This window comes from Scylla paramamosain, chromosome 37 (genome assembly GCF_035594125.1).
Source record: "Scylla paramamosain isolate STU-SP2022 chromosome 37, ASM3559412v1, whole genome shotgun sequence".
Taxonomy (NCBI): Eukaryota; Metazoa; Arthropoda; class Malacostraca; order Decapoda; family Portunidae; genus Scylla; species Scylla paramamosain.
Genome location: NC_087187.1, coordinates 13939810 through 13955629, shown reverse-complemented (window position 1 = coordinate 13955629; position 15820 = coordinate 13939810). Strand labels below are relative to the sequence as shown.

The 15820-nt window shown below is 38.8% G+C and overlaps 1 protein-coding gene across 1 annotated transcript in view; it reads right to left on the bottom strand.

Annotated features, from left to right (window-relative positions):
* Window positions 1–4083: 4083 nt before the first annotated feature.
* The window catches only part of LOC135091198 (uncharacterized), a 27500-nt gene continuing 15763 nt past the window's right edge, over window positions 4084–15820 (bottom strand). The window contains exons 8-9 of the mRNA XM_063988642.1: window positions 14307–14489; window positions 4084–4696 (exon numbers count right to left, since the gene is read on the bottom strand). Of these exons, the coding sequence (XP_063844712.1) occupies window positions 4556–4696; window positions 14307–14489 (324 nt within the window). The 3' untranslated portion in view covers window positions 4084–4555. The remainder of the gene's footprint in view (window positions 4697–14306; window positions 14490–15820) is intronic.

Genomic DNA, 15820 nt, shown 5'->3' with positions numbered 1-15820 from the left:
AATCTGTTCACCAGCATGTTCCTTGATTTTCCTGGTTGTACTATAATTTGAATGATGTCATCTGCATATGATAAGTCCGTCTGTAAGTCGTGGGGGGATGTCGTGTGTGTATAATGTGTATAGTGTTGGTGAGATGCTGCTTTCTTATGGGATTCCGCTGTATATTTTGAATGGGAGTCCTTCAAAACTATTGCGTAAAATGGATGCTGTTCTGTTATCATGGAAACTAGCGAGTATTTTTGCTAAAATGGTTGATAACTGAATGTTTTGTAATTTATATTAAGGCTATTGGTCCACACCTTGTCAAAGGCCTCAGTTAAGTCTCCTAGCACGAGACAGCATTGCTTTTTGTCTGAGATTGCCTTTGATATTGCCTCTGTGATGGTTGCCAGTGTGGTGTCTGTTGAGCGCAGTCTGCAGAACACATGTTATTCAGATGGTAGTGTATTGTTTATTTTGAGATAATTTCCGAATCTTATGTTGGTGATTATTTTCGAATATTTTGCCAGGCACTTCATGGAGGGATATTGGTCGGTAATTTGACGGGTCTGTGGATGGTTTGTTTGGTTTAGGTATGAGTCTGATTTTGGCGTGTTTGAATACTTATGAGAAGCAGCCCAGAGAGAGGGAAATATTAAGAAATTTTGTGTATGTTTCTAATGGTTCTTCCGGTAAGTTTTGGAATATAGTTTTACTTATCTTAGTGTGTCCGGGTGTGTTGTTTTTTAGTTGTTTTGTTACTTGTTTCACATTCTCTATTGTAATTTTTGCTGTGAAATAGTTGCTGGTGTTTAGATGATTGGGGTTGACCTCTTGGTAGGGGAGGATTTGAGTTCTGCTGTTACTGATGTAATTGTTTACTGTCTGGTCAGTTTGTGGGTCAAAATTAAGATTTTCTATTGGGCTGACTTGCTCCAAATACCTCTGAAAATTGTTCTTTATTCTTTTTCGTCATATATATATATATATATATATATATATATATATATATATATATATATATATATATATATATATATATATATATATATATATATATATATATATATATATATATATATATATATATATATATATATATATATATATATATATATATATATATATATATATATATATATATATATATATATATATACATATATATATATATAAATGGTTTCTAAAGTCTGTTTGATAAACAGTTCATGTAAAATGGTTGCATGGCTTCCCCTTTCACTTCGTTTTTGTAACGCAGTCCCTGCATCATTCCCTTCTTCTCACCTCCTTGTCCTCCTCACACAGTGCAACAATTATCATACTGCACATTGCAATTTTCTTTTCTTTCATTTTTTTTACATATTGCTTATTTATTATCTTATTGTGCACCATGGTTATGATGTACTGCACTAGACGCTAGACTAGAACACTGACATGATTATATACCTGTGTGTTGCTAGAAGACATCAGCTTCGAACTCTGTTTTCCGGTCCTTGCCTGGTGAACTGAGTTGAAAGCATGGTTTACAATCATCTGGTACCACTGTTTGTCACCATATAAACTTCCCTCGTTTCAACGCTTATGACGTTATCCTGCTTCGCCTTGAGATGTGGACGCACCCTAAAATATCTGATTGCTGCAGAGCAAACTTGATATTGTTCAATGGCTCAAAAACTCAATTCCTCCATCTATCAGCTTCACACAAACTTTCAGATAACTATCCCCTCTTCTTCGATGACACCTAGCTCTCTCCCTCTTCTACACTAAACATCCTCGGTCGTCCCTCTATTTATAATCTAAGCTGGGAACTTCATATCTCGTCTCTAGCTAAAACAATTTCTATGAAGTTAGGTGTTCTGAGTCGTCTCCACCAGTTTTTTTTTTTTTTCTTCTCACCCCCAAGCTGCTGATTATGTACAGGGGCCTTATCTGTCACAAGTTTCGGGAATTCCATTCATGCTGCTATTTCAGACAGGATGGAATCAAAAGCTGTTCGTCTTATCAGTTCCTGTGCTCTGACTGTCTTTAGCCTCTTTCTCATCGCCGCAATGTTGCATGTCTTGCTGTCTTCTACCACTATTTTCACGCTAACTGCTCTTCTGATCTTGCTAACTGCTTGTGTCATGCTTCTATGTTGAACGATCTTCCTGTGTCCCTTATCTGTAAGAGTGACCTTTGTGTGTTCAAGGGAAAGAATTTAAGGAACACATCAAAGTTTTTTTTATAAATTTTACTTAATTTGTATTATTTACATATATTTACTCTCAGACGATCATATTGGACTTTCGACAACAACAAAAAACAATGAAAATTGGAGTAATCTCTCTTCACGCAAAGTTTATCAACTACCATCAAATATCTCGCAACACTTCAAATTACACTTCCGATTCAGATCACTTCTCCGCAATTAACACTCAATAATAAAACACATCCTACACAGACTATGCAACTAATATTCAGTTAGAAGGCACATTCAACACATACCCAGTCCCCATCTCTCAATATACAACACCAGCATTTTACTCTGATTGCATAACAACTATCTGGCTCTACATACTGGTACTGTGACAGATGCTTGCCCATCTTGACCCTCTCTGGTCTGAGAGCTCTGTCTAGAATGTCTCTGTCTCCTTCTGTCTATTCCTGTTTCCTACACCTCATAACATACTTGTGATGTTAAAGCGACCTTTTTGCACCAACAAGGCTTCTGTTGCTATAAGATTTATTTTCTAATACTTCGATCATACGGTTTATTTTCCTTTAACTTTCAATAAGGTTAATTTTCGAGTCGAATATATTTCATATTTATTTTTCCATATTTTGATCATATGGGTCATTTTCCTACACATTTCTTATGGTTCATTTTCAAGTAACTACATCCTCCGATACTTCAGTCATGCAGTTTATTTTCCCTTAACTTTCAATAAGGTTCATTCTCGAGAAACTCTGGTAATCGCAGGAACAAGGAGGCGGCGTTTCATAGGGTGTACTGGCTGTCCGTGTTGTCCTCATCATTTGCTTCCGGTGACCTCTGCTTACCTTGTGTGCTGATTTAGTGATAGCCACCTGAATATCTCTTCTCGTAATCTGTTGCTAATCTCCGTTTCTGTTAATCTTGTTATGACTCACGGCATCTTGTTCTCCTCAATGGTCACGTCTCGTCTCTCACCTATCAGGGTGGTAATAGCTTCTTGTAATCTTAGAACCTGCTTTCGTGTTTTATCATCTCTCCTCATTTACTCTTTCTACTTTCTTACTTCCTTCTTCATTTATTCATTTATTCATTCTTGTTTCATTCTTCCTTCTTACGTGTTTTATTTCTTTTTAATTGTTGGGTTACAGCACATGCACTCCCCACCCCCCTTCCGCGTCCTCACTGCACAAGACTTTCTTGTTTCTCTCATCCTTATTCTGTCCACTACTACGACCCTAAGGACAATACCAGCATGTCCAGGAATCCCCTCAACCCTCAGTCAGACCGCAGAGGCAACTCATAAAACGACCGATCTAGTTAACTGAGCAACCTTGTTAAAAATTAACGCACTACCTCCTCAGTATAGTCACTAGCGTTGCCAGGTGGAAGAGGGATGATTTTAATCATCTTAATGAGCTCTTTAAACATCTTGGTGATCTCACAAATTCGACTGGTGTACGGGGAAGACAAAAAACAATCATAATATTACAGAGATATATTGAAGAAAATGCTTAACATACAACCATCACCTCAACTTCTCTTCCGCTATTACCCTCGGAATTCTCTGGTTTCCTGACGGTGTTGCTTCACAATATGGTCACTTCCCTAAGGTAAGCCACACATACACGCCGTGCACCGTACGGCCATCACACACACATAACCCGGTGTGCCGCCACAGCTGGACACCACAGACACACACACACACACACACACACACACACATATATATATATATATATATATATATATATATATATATATATATATATATATATATATATATATATATATATATATATATATATATATATATATATATATATATATATATATATATATATATATATATATATATATATATATATATATATATATATATATATATATATATATATATATATATACACAGACACACACATACACGTGTTACCTACATTAAGTGAATTCTAGTATCAAGTATTATTAGAATTTATGAAGTTCTTAATAAATAAAATTTATAATAGTACTCTTTGAAAAAGAGGTTGTACATAGAAAATTTTACAAGCAATGACTACACTAACTGTTTCATATACACACATACTTACATACATACATACATACATACAAACACACACACTACATACATGCTGTTGATCGAGAGATGAAAAAAAATAATAATAAATAATATAAATAAATAAAAATAATGTTGACTTTGGATTTGTCCTTGTCGCTGCTTCCAACTTTCCAACTATGCATGAACTATGCATAAGAGTCAAAACTAGTTGGCCAAGAGAAGGCACACAGGTTGGTCACTTCCTCGCCTGGGTGCAGGACAAAGACGAATGTTGATAAAGGGAGCTGAATATCGCCCGTTGTTACACAGCAGCGGAGGTCCAGTGTGTTTCAGCACGAGTTGTGCATGAACTGCTGGAAGAAGCCTGAGCACGAGGGACAATTTCTGTTGCTGTTAAAGTTGACGAGACCATCCACCAGCGTCTGCACCCAGAGAGTGAGGGGGCCGTGTGTCACTGTGGTCAGCGGAGACTGGAAGCAGAAACAAGCTTGAGTTATTTGGCATTCTTGGGAATGGTGCTGATGCACCAGAAGCCATGTTAATGGTGCTGGTACACCAGAAGCCATGTGAATGGTGCTGATACACCATGAGTTGTGTGAATGGTGCAAGTATACCAGAAGCCATGTGAATAGTGCAGGCACACCAGAAGTCATGAGAATGGAGCAGGTACATCAGTAGTCATATGAAGAGCTAGACAGGTCAACGTCGTCAGCAAAAGACAGTCAGTGATTGTGATAGTGAAACAAGTGAGGTTGACTTAGACGAGGTTGTCACCGGTGTACTCACCATATAGTAGCCTTCTCTCTTTGGTTCTATTCTACCACATATTATCCGTTATATGGGTGTACTCTCAAACCACGCGGGTGCACATAAACATGTGGAACATTACCTCAGGACTTCACTAGGTGTGTTGGTCCCCTGGGGAAACGCCTGAAGTCGCACCTTATCATCCTCACATCATTTTTGTCCTAAACCACTTGAGAAATGTATTCATTGTGATTGGTGGACGCTTTTCGGCCCAGGCTAAATAAATTAACGCCGAGAGTTGACCTGGAGTAGATCAGCATTACACTTTGAGGCAAGCACGCTCTGTTTTCTTTACTACATCCCGACACCGAATAAACAGCCAAGCTAGAAGATATGACTACTTCAACCCATATTCCCATCCTGTAGGAGGCAGGAAGGGAGGACGATGTACCATGCCCGGTACTTGCATAGTACCAACACCAAGCCGGTACACGTGGTGATACCACCAATGGGCGTCGGAACATAAGCAGCACCAATCCGGTACACTGTTTAGTGATGCTTACTTCAGTAAGAATTTGCAGGGATGCAGAAACACCAGGTGCCTAGAGTTCCTGTGTACTTAAGAGATTTACAAACTGCTTTGTTCAAGACTGCCGACCGAACGGGCCACATTCTAGAGTGCTACCAACCCTCTGCCTCTCAGCTTTCACACCGATTGGCTCGGTGCTGTAAAAGTTAACATATTATGAAAAAATATATATATTACTTTAAAAAAAAAGATTGCAATTAAAGTAATAGTAATACTATATAGATAATGAAGGAAATATGTACAATTTCTCCTATACATATACATCCTCCGGATAGGAATATTAAGGAAAACTACCTAACATTTACCTTCGCCTAACTTCAGCACGAAGAAGCCAGGCAGAGAGGAGGAAAAAGAGGAGGAAGATCTAATACAACAACAACAACAACAACAACAACAACAACAACAACAATAATAATGATAATAATAAAACTAACAACAACTAGTCCTAACATCGCTTGTGTACATACCTGCTGCGTCTTCGCGGGAAAAAAAATGTACCTACCCAATCATGTCAGAGTATTGTGCTAACTGTTTGCAGGGGAAGATTAAACCTGCCGCTGAGAAATTATGTCAGCGAAAGAATAATATAAAGGTGGATGAGCTTTCCTGACACCAAAGAAGAAAGCAATTAAGATACATTATAACAAGGATAAGGACCTACAAACTGGGATAAAAGACTGGAAAAGATTTCCCTAAAACTGAAGCAAAGTCAGACTCACTGGAGTGTCTGGAGGGGGTGAGAAAAACTGGCGGAGATGTCTCAGAACACCTAACTTCATAGAAGCTGTTTTAGCTAGAGATGAGATGTGAAGTTTCCAGTTCAGATTATAAGTAAAGGACAGACACAGGATGTTCAGTGTAGAAGAGGGGGACAGTTGAATGTCATTGAAGAAGAGTGGATAGTTGTCTGGAGGGTTGTGTCGAGTTGATAGATGGAGGAATTGAGTTTTTGAGGCATTGAACAATACCAAGTTTGCTCTGCCCCAATCAGAAATTTTAGAAAGATCAGAAGTCAGGCGTTAGGTCTTCCCTGCGTGATATGTTTACCTCCTGAAGGGTTGGACGTCTATGAAAAGACGTGGAAAAGTGCAGGGTGGTATCATCAGCGTAGGAGTGGATAGGACAAGAAGTTTGGTTTAGAAGATCATTAATGAATAATAAGAAGAGAGTGGGTGACAGGAGAGAACCCTGAGGAACACCACTGTTAATAGATTTAGAAGATCAGTGACCGTCTACCACAGCAGCAATAGAACGGTCAGAAAGGAAACTCGAGATGAAGTTACAGAAAGAAGGATAGAAACCGTGGGAGGGTAGTTTGGAAATCAAAGCTTTGTGCCAGACTCTATCAAAAGCTTTTGATATGTCCAAGGTAACAACAAAAGTTTCACCAAAATCTCTAAAAGAGGATGACCAAGACTCAGTAAGGAAAGCCAGAAGATCACCAGTAGAGCGGCCTTGATGAAACCCATACTGGCGATCAGATAGAAGGTTGTGAAGTGATAGATGTTTAAGAATCTTCCTGTTGAGGATAGATTCAAAAACTTTAGATAGGCAGGAAATTAAAGCAATAGGACGGTAGTTTGAGGGATTAGAACGGTCACCCTTTTTAGGAACAGGTTGAATGTAGGCAAACTTCCAGCAAGAAGGAAAGGTAGATGTTGACAGACAGAGCTGAAAGAGTTTGACTAGGCAAGGTGCAAGCACGGAGGCACAGTTTCGGAGAACAATAGGAGGGACCCCATCAGGTCCATAAGCCTTCCAAGGGTTTAGGCCAGCGAGGGCATGTAAAACATCGTTGCGAATACTCTTAATAGGTGGCATGAAGTAGTCAGAGGGTGGAGGACAGGGAGGAACAAGCCCAGAATCGTCCAAGGTAGTGTTTTTAGCAAAGGTTTGAGCAAAGAGTTCAGCTTTAGAAATAGATGTGATAGCAGTGGTGCCATCTGGTTGAAATACAGAAGGGAAAGAAGAAGAAGCAAAGTTATTGGAGATATTTTTGGCTAGATGCCAGAAATCACGAGGGGAGTTAGATCTTGAAAGGTTTTGACATTTTCTGTTAATGAAGGAGTTTTTGGCTAGTTGGAGAACAGACTTGGCATGGTTCCGGGCAGAAATATAAAGTGCATGAGATTCTGGTGAAGGAAGGCTTAAGTACCTTTTGTGGGCCACCTCTCTATCATGTATAGCACGAGAACAAGCTGTGTTCAACCAAGGTTCAGAAGATTTAGGACGAGAAAAAGAGTGAGGAATGTATGCCTCCATGCCAGACAGTATCACCTCTGTTATGCGCTCAGCACACAAAGACGGGTCTCTGACACGGAAGCAGTAGTAATTCCAAGGAAAATCAGCAAAATACCTCCTCAGGTCAACCCCAACTAGCAGACGCAAAACGCCAGAGGCACCTTCGCTTAGGGGGATCCTGAGGAGGGATTGAAGTGATAGGACAAAATAAAGATATGAGATTGTGATCGGAGGAGCCCAACGGAGAAGAAAGCGTGACAGCATAAGCAGAAGGATTAGAGGTCAGGAAAAGGTCAAGAATGTTGGGCGTATCTCCAAGACGGTCAGGAATACGAGTAGGGTGTTACACCAATTGCTCTAGGTCATGGAGGATAGCAAAGTTGTAGGCTAGTTCACCAGGATGGTCAGTGAAGGGAGAGGAAAGCCATAGCTGGTGGTGAACATTGAAGTCTCCAAGAATGGAGATCTCTGCAAAAAGGGAAGAGGGTCAGAATGTGCTCCACTTTGGAAATTAAGTTGTCAAAGAATTTCTTATAGTCAGAGGAGTTAGGTGAGAGGTATACAGCACAGATAAATTTAGTATGAGAGTGACTCTGTAGTCTTAGCCAGATGGTGGAAAACTCGGAAGATTCAAGAGCGTGGGCACGAGAGCAGGTTAAGTCATTGCGCACATAAACGCAGCATCCAGCTTTGGATCGAAAATGAGGATAGAGAAAGTAGGAGGGAACAGAAAAGGGGCTACTTTCAGTTGCCTCAGACACCTGAGTTTCAGTGAGGAAAAGAAGATGAGGTTTAGAAGAGGAGAGGTGGTGTTCTACAGATTGAAAATTAGATCTTAGACCGCGAATGTTGCAGAAGTTAGTGAAGAAAAAGTTGAGCGGGGTGTCAAGACACTTAGTTAGCAGCTGGGGGGGATGGTGAGAAAAACTGGTGGAGACGTCTCAGAACGCTTCACTTCATAGAAGCTGTTTTAGCTAGAGATGAGATGTGGAATTTCTAGTTCAAATTATAAGTAAAGGATAGACCGAGGATGTTCAGTGTAGAAGAGGGTAACAGTTGAGGGAACAATTGAGTGTTATTGAAGAAGAGGGGATAGTTGTCTGGAAGGATGTGTCGAGTTGATAGATGGAGGAATTGAGTTTTTTGAGGCATTGAACAATACCTAATTTGCTCTACCCCAATCAGAAATTTTAGAAAGATCAAAAGTCAGGCGTTCTGTGGCTTCCCTGCGTGAAATGTTTACTTCCTGAAAGGTTGGACGTCTATGAAAAGACATGGAAAAGTGCATGATGGTATCATCAGCGTAGGAGCGGACAGGATAAGAAGTTTGGTTTAGAAGGTCATTGATCAATAATAATAAGAGAGTGGGTGACAGGACAGAACCCTGAGGAACACCACTGTTAATAGATATGGGAGAAGAACAGTGAACATCGACCAGAGGAGCAATAGAACGGTCAGAAAGGAAACTTGAGATGAAGCTACAGAGAGAAAGATAGAAGCTGTAGGAGGGTAGTTTGGAAACAAAGCTTTGTGCCAGACTCTATCAAAACCTTTTCATATGTCCAAGGCAACATCAAAAGTTTCACCAAAATCTTTAAAAGAGGATGACCAAGACTCATTAAGGAAACCCAGATCACAAGTAGAGCGGCCTTGATGGAACCCATACTGGCGATCAGATAGAAGGTTGTGAAGTGATAGATGTTTAAGAATCTTCCTGTTGAGGATAGATTAAAAAAATTTCGATAGGCAGGAAATTAAAGCAATAGGACGGAAGTTTGAGGGATTAGAACGGTCACCCTTTTAGGAACAGGTTAAAGCTAGGCAAACTTCCAGCAAAAAGGAAAGGTAGATGTTGAAAGACAGAACTGAAAGAGTTTGACTAGGCAAGGTGCAAGCACGGAGGCACAGTTTCGGAGAACAATAAGAAGGACCCCATCAGGTTCATAAGCCTTCCGAGGGTTTAGTTCAGCAACAGCATGGAAAACATCATTGCGAAGAATTTTAATAGGTGGCATGAAGTAGTCAGAGGATGGAGGAGAGGGAGGAACAAACCCAGAACCGTAAAAGGTAGAGTTTTTAGGAAAGGTTTGAGTGAAGAGTTCAGCTTTAGAAATAGATGTGATAGCAGTGGTGCCATCTGGTTGAAATAAAGGAGGGAAAGAAGAAGCATAGATGAAGTTCAAGTAATTCTAAGTCGAAAATATCCTATACACAAATTATGTGTTTTGCTTTATCCTGCGAGAATTTAACGTATAAGTTGTGTTTTGCAGGATCTGCTCGCCTGGATGGGCCTCTGCTTCCTTCTTTCCTCACCTCGCTATATACTGGAGTGACGCCCCGTGGCATTAAGTGATATATATATATATATATATATATATATATATATATATATATATATATATATATATATATATATATATATATATATATATATATATATATATATATATATATATATATATATTTTTTTTTATTTATTTATTTTATTTTTTTTTCCTACACAATCAACGCAGTCAAAGCCTTTCAAGAAACGGGTAGCAAATGACATATCAAAATTTTTTATGTACCAGTGAAGAAAGTGTGTGTATATATAAATAAATAAATATATATATATATATATATATATATATATATATATATATATATATATATATATATATATATATATATATATATATATATATATATATATATATATATATATATTTTTTTTTTTTTTTTTTTTTTTTTTTCTCTCTCTCTCTCTCTTTTTTTCTGCACAATCAATGCAGTCAAAGCCTTACAAGAAACGGGTAGCAAATGACATCTTAAATTTTTGTATGTGCCAGTGAAGAAAGGGTACATGTAACACAGCAATACAGTGGTTGTATATGTAACACAGCAATACAGTGGTTGATAACTGCTACTATTTAAACAAACATGGCACTTCAATACCACTGTCACCCCATTCCCCATCAACACTTAACTCTTGACGTCTTGACACCTAAATGACAGGCCTCGTTAATCAGCTGACTGCTCAAGTGGATTTTTTTGTGCTAGGGTGAAGATGCCTTTCACATTCAGTAACATTGAGTATTCGGACATAATATTCATGTGATGATATTTATGATATGATATTCATTTTGTGATGGTAATGCCCGGACTACAGCAGCAGAATACAGATGCAAGTCCCCAGACAGAAGATACCTAGAGATCAGAGTATTCTACAGAGTGTATCAACATCCCCGTGAGAAAGGATGTTTTGTTTTGTTTTTTTTCCACGGTACTTCTGCAACAGCTGAACGTACTGGAGCAGCTCAAGATGGTATCATCCAAATTACTATAAACCCTACCATCAGTGCAAGAATACAAACACAAATACACAAATACATAAAGGGCAAAATTCACTTAGAAAAAAAAAAAATATCGTATAATCTAAACTTCTAAAGGGACTGGCGGGAATACCGGGCTTTCGTCGTGAAGCTGGTGAACTGCCATGTATGTTTACAAAGTACCATTTAACAACCACTGTATTGTTGTGTTGCCTGTACATTTTTTTTACTGACACATGCAAAAATTTAATTTGTCATTTGCTACCTGTTTCCTGTAAAGCTCTGACTGCGCAGATTGTACACAAAAATTATCATTTAATGCCGCGCGCCGCCACTCAAGTATGTAACTAGCCGAGGAAGGATGGAAGGAGACGGAAACCCACCCAGACGAGCGACTCTTGTAACACATAACTTACACATCAATTTCCCGCAAAATTAAGCAAAACACAACATATGTGTATAGGGCATTTTCGACTCAGAATTACTTGAAATATTAAATCCCGAAGTATGTACCTTAACTCATGGGACAGGCTTTATACTCCTTGTGACTCCACACACTCGGTTTATTGGTCTTTCCATTGATGGAAACATTTCTGGAAGGTATGTTGAAAGGCGACTAAATGCAGGTGCACTGTCATGTTCTGCATGACGTCTGCTGGACTCTCAAATTGTGACCCTTTCAGCAGGATATCGAACTTAGAGAACAGTCAGATATAACAAGGAAACCTCTTTAGAGAGTAAGTAGCCTGGTGATCTAAAGGAAATCGTTTTTGGACAGGAAATCTCGGATAGTGAATGAAGAATGAGTATAGACTTATTTTTGATGCAGCTGTAAGTTGCCTAACACATATCTGATCTGTCTCTTCTTCTTATCTAATGAAAAATGTCTTGATCAGCCACCAGCTGGTGGCTTGGATTAGGTATACTTATATTCTTTTTACTGCTGTAAGAAGGTTTGGGCATTGGCCGAGTAGAGGAATTCCCCGTGTGCTGCGTTGCCATATCTCCACAAGACCAATTATCGGTTTAACATCTTGGGGGGGGAAGGACAGGCGACCCCCCCCCCCCTCTCTCTCTCTCTCTCTCTCTCTCTCTCTCTGAGCTTCTGAGAGGATGAGCCACCCTTCTCTCTGACCTGAGTCACTTGACCTTACCGATAACCACCCCAGATGCTCTCGATCTAGATGATAAAGCCGAAGAGCTATGTTGTTAAATGTTGTGATATTTCTGTAAAACTCAGACTTTTATCTTAAAACCTGAACCACTGACATCACTGCATATTTTCATAAGCTAAATAATCCATACCTGATACTTGAATTTCAATAAAAATGTAAAAAACTAATATATTAAAGGGAAATTGTGTGATGTGGCATAGTAGCTAGCGGATCTCGGCCAACGCCTGAACGTTCTTCTGAGAGCGAGAAGAGTATAGGTTCCCTACTCTCCGGACATGGTTCGTTGTGACCCGTAGTTATTGACTTAAGTGAAAATGCCGCTGAAAGAATCCTCATTTGAGAATCGAGAAAATTATGCTGATCATGGCGGTGCACCTCAAGGCCTTTTCATTACAGAACTTAAGGAAATATTCCCAACAACGGAGAGATCGATGAATCAAGTGTGTGGAGTCACAAGATCACGCTTTATAGGACATTAGAACTTTGATAAAAAGGAAAACTAATAAATAATAATAGTAATAATAATAATAATAATAATAATAATAATAATAATAATAATAATAATATTAGTAATAATAATAATAATAACCATGTAATAGGTGCTTTAAGCTGCGGAGCAACTTAAAGGACCATCCCCCAACGCCTGGAGTGCTCTAATTTCTAGACGCGTAGCAGACTTTGACATACGAAGCTCGCCTGCACACGCCACGTCGTGTCGCGCCGCCATGATGGTTGCGGGGAGTGACTTGTTGCTATAAGTGACTCTGTGTTTTCAATCTGTGGAGTTTTATCTGCATTCTGGTCACAATATCGTGTTTACGAGAGTTTTTCTCTACTTAATGTAATAATATATTTCAGCATTCAATGATAAACTGTTGAAAATAGCGAGCATATTTAAGTATAACATGTTTTAAACATTCTTTAACGTCTTCACAATTCAACTCGTCGTAATACCATTTTTTTTTTGTCAAGTTTTTACCATTCATCTTGATTCTACAGTCACTGATTAGTTTGATGATGTCAACCAAAATTGGCTTTCCCGTATACGAAGCGAGTTATGATATAATTCGCGTATTTTGCATGCTCGATAAACCGAAATATGCAAAATACAGCAAAACGGTGGGTCTGAGGAAAAAATATCACGAAATAAGAAAGATGCGCCGTCAAAAGTTGCTTGTGAAGAGGTCTTTCCGAGACTGAAATCGCAATTTTTATTTGTGATGGATACCAAAAGGTGCTCCTGGCCAAATCATCGTTGTATCCTCCAAGTGTCAGGTGGATGTGCGGTAACAAAATTAGAACCCCTCTCTCTGCTGGGGGGATAATAATGATAATAATAATAATAGTAATAATAATAATAATAATAATAATAATAATAATAATAATAAATTAGTAGTAGTAGTAGTAGTAGTAGTAGTAGTAGTAGTAGTAGTAGTAGTAGTAGTATCATTATTATACATATTATATATATTATATATATAATAATAATAATAATAATAATAATAATAATAATAATAATAATAATAATAATAATAAATTATCATTATTATTATTATTATTATTATTATCATTATTAAGCAATTTCTTGTACCACACGTTATATGAAGGTAGTGTTTTTCCAGAGGCTAACATCCCTTTCAGAGTGCCAGCTGAGAGAAGATGCCTGCATAATACCTTGTCTTAATTCTGGAATATAATATAAAAAGGAGGGTTCCAATCGCTTTGTTTCGTTTTTTTTTTTTTTTATTCAGTCGCTTTTTACGAACAGGCAGACACAGTGGCAATTTTCTTCCAACCCGGCAGCGGTGTGGCTGGACGTATCCTTTAGCTCATTAGTGTAAATCTTTTACTCACAAGTCTCGCGCATGCACAAAAGTTGATGAAGATCCTAAATAAAAAGAGTGTTGGAAATGTACTAGCAGTAGTTGCCAGGTGCGTGTTGTAGCCTTAAGTAAGAGCGAAATGAGCAGGTAGTTAAGATCTCATATGTGTGCGCGTGGTGAAGAGGCTGCCTTACCGGGATGGAGGCAAGGCTGAGGAACGGCGGGAAGAAGCCAATGTTGAGTTGACAAAACATGTTGCCCACGTCCAGGCCCAGGATCCCCGTGCTACCCGAGAATTGTCCTACTGGCAGCCTATACAGGTCCGGGCAGCCAGTGTAGGACGGCCCCAAGGTGGTGAGGGTGGTGGTGCAGTGGCCCTGTGTTATTTTCACCAACGCGACGCGATGCAATCGTTGTGCGTTGGAGGAAAATGTTTATGTTTAACTGACAAAACTTTAAAAAAAGGGCAGAAAGGTAGTATCTCTCTGTCCTGTCATCCACTCTCCTCCTATTATTCATTATTGATCTTCTAAACCAAACTTCTTGTCCTATCCACTCCTACTCTGATGACACTACCTTGCACTTTTCCACGTCTTTTGGTAGACGTCCAATCCTTCAGGAAGTAAACAGTTTACTCAGGAAAGTCACAGAACGCCTAACTTCTGATCTCTCTAAAATTTATGATTTGGGCAGCGCAAACTTAGTATTGTTGAATGTCTCAAAACCTCAATTCCTCCATCTATCAACTCAACACAATCTTCCAGAAAACTATCCACTCTTCTTCAATGATACTAAACTGTTCCCATCTTCTACACTGAAAATCCTCGATCTGCCAACTACTTATAATCCAAACTGGAATCTTCACATTTCATCTTTAGCTAAAACATCTTCTATGAATTTTTAGGTGTTCTGGATCATCTCTGCCAGTTTTTCTGCCCTCCATCCATGCAGCTAACTCAGTACAAGGGTCTTATCCGTCCATGTATGGAGTATGCATGTCATGTATGGAGGGTTCCACTCACACCGCTCTTTAAGATAGGGTGGAGTCAATCGTTTTATCAACTCCTCTCCTCTAACTAACTTCAGCATCTCTCTCATCGCCGTAATGTTGCATATCTTGTTATCTTCTACTGCTAATTTCATGCTAACTGCTCTTCTGATCTTGCTAACTACATGCCACTCTTCCTCCCGCTGCCTAACTGCACGAGACTTTCTTCTTTCTCTTATTCCTATTTTGTTCACCTCTCTAATGCAAAAGTTAACCAGTATTCTCAATCATTCATCCCTTTCTCTGGTAGACCCTGTAACTCCCTGCCTGCTTCTGTACTATTTCTTTCTTCCTATGACTCGAACTCTTTTAAGAGGAAGGTTTCAAGACACTTATCCTCCGTCATCTGGCTTTCTTATTCGGCACTTTTTTTTTTCCTCATAATTTTATTGTTCTTGGCCAGTGACACTTTTTCATAAAAGAAAAAAAAATATAGGATTATCTTTGACTGTCACAAGAGAAAGTGAGCAAAAAGATAAAGGATAAAAAAAATGTATGAAAAGTTTAAAATTGATACAACCTAATTTTCTAGAAACCGATCTGAAACTACACGAAGTTTAATAAATACAATGTACTTAGTGATAAGGATAGTATACTCTCTCTCTCTCTCTCTCTCTCTCTCTCTCTCTCTCTCTCTCTCTCTCTCTCTCTCTCTCTCTC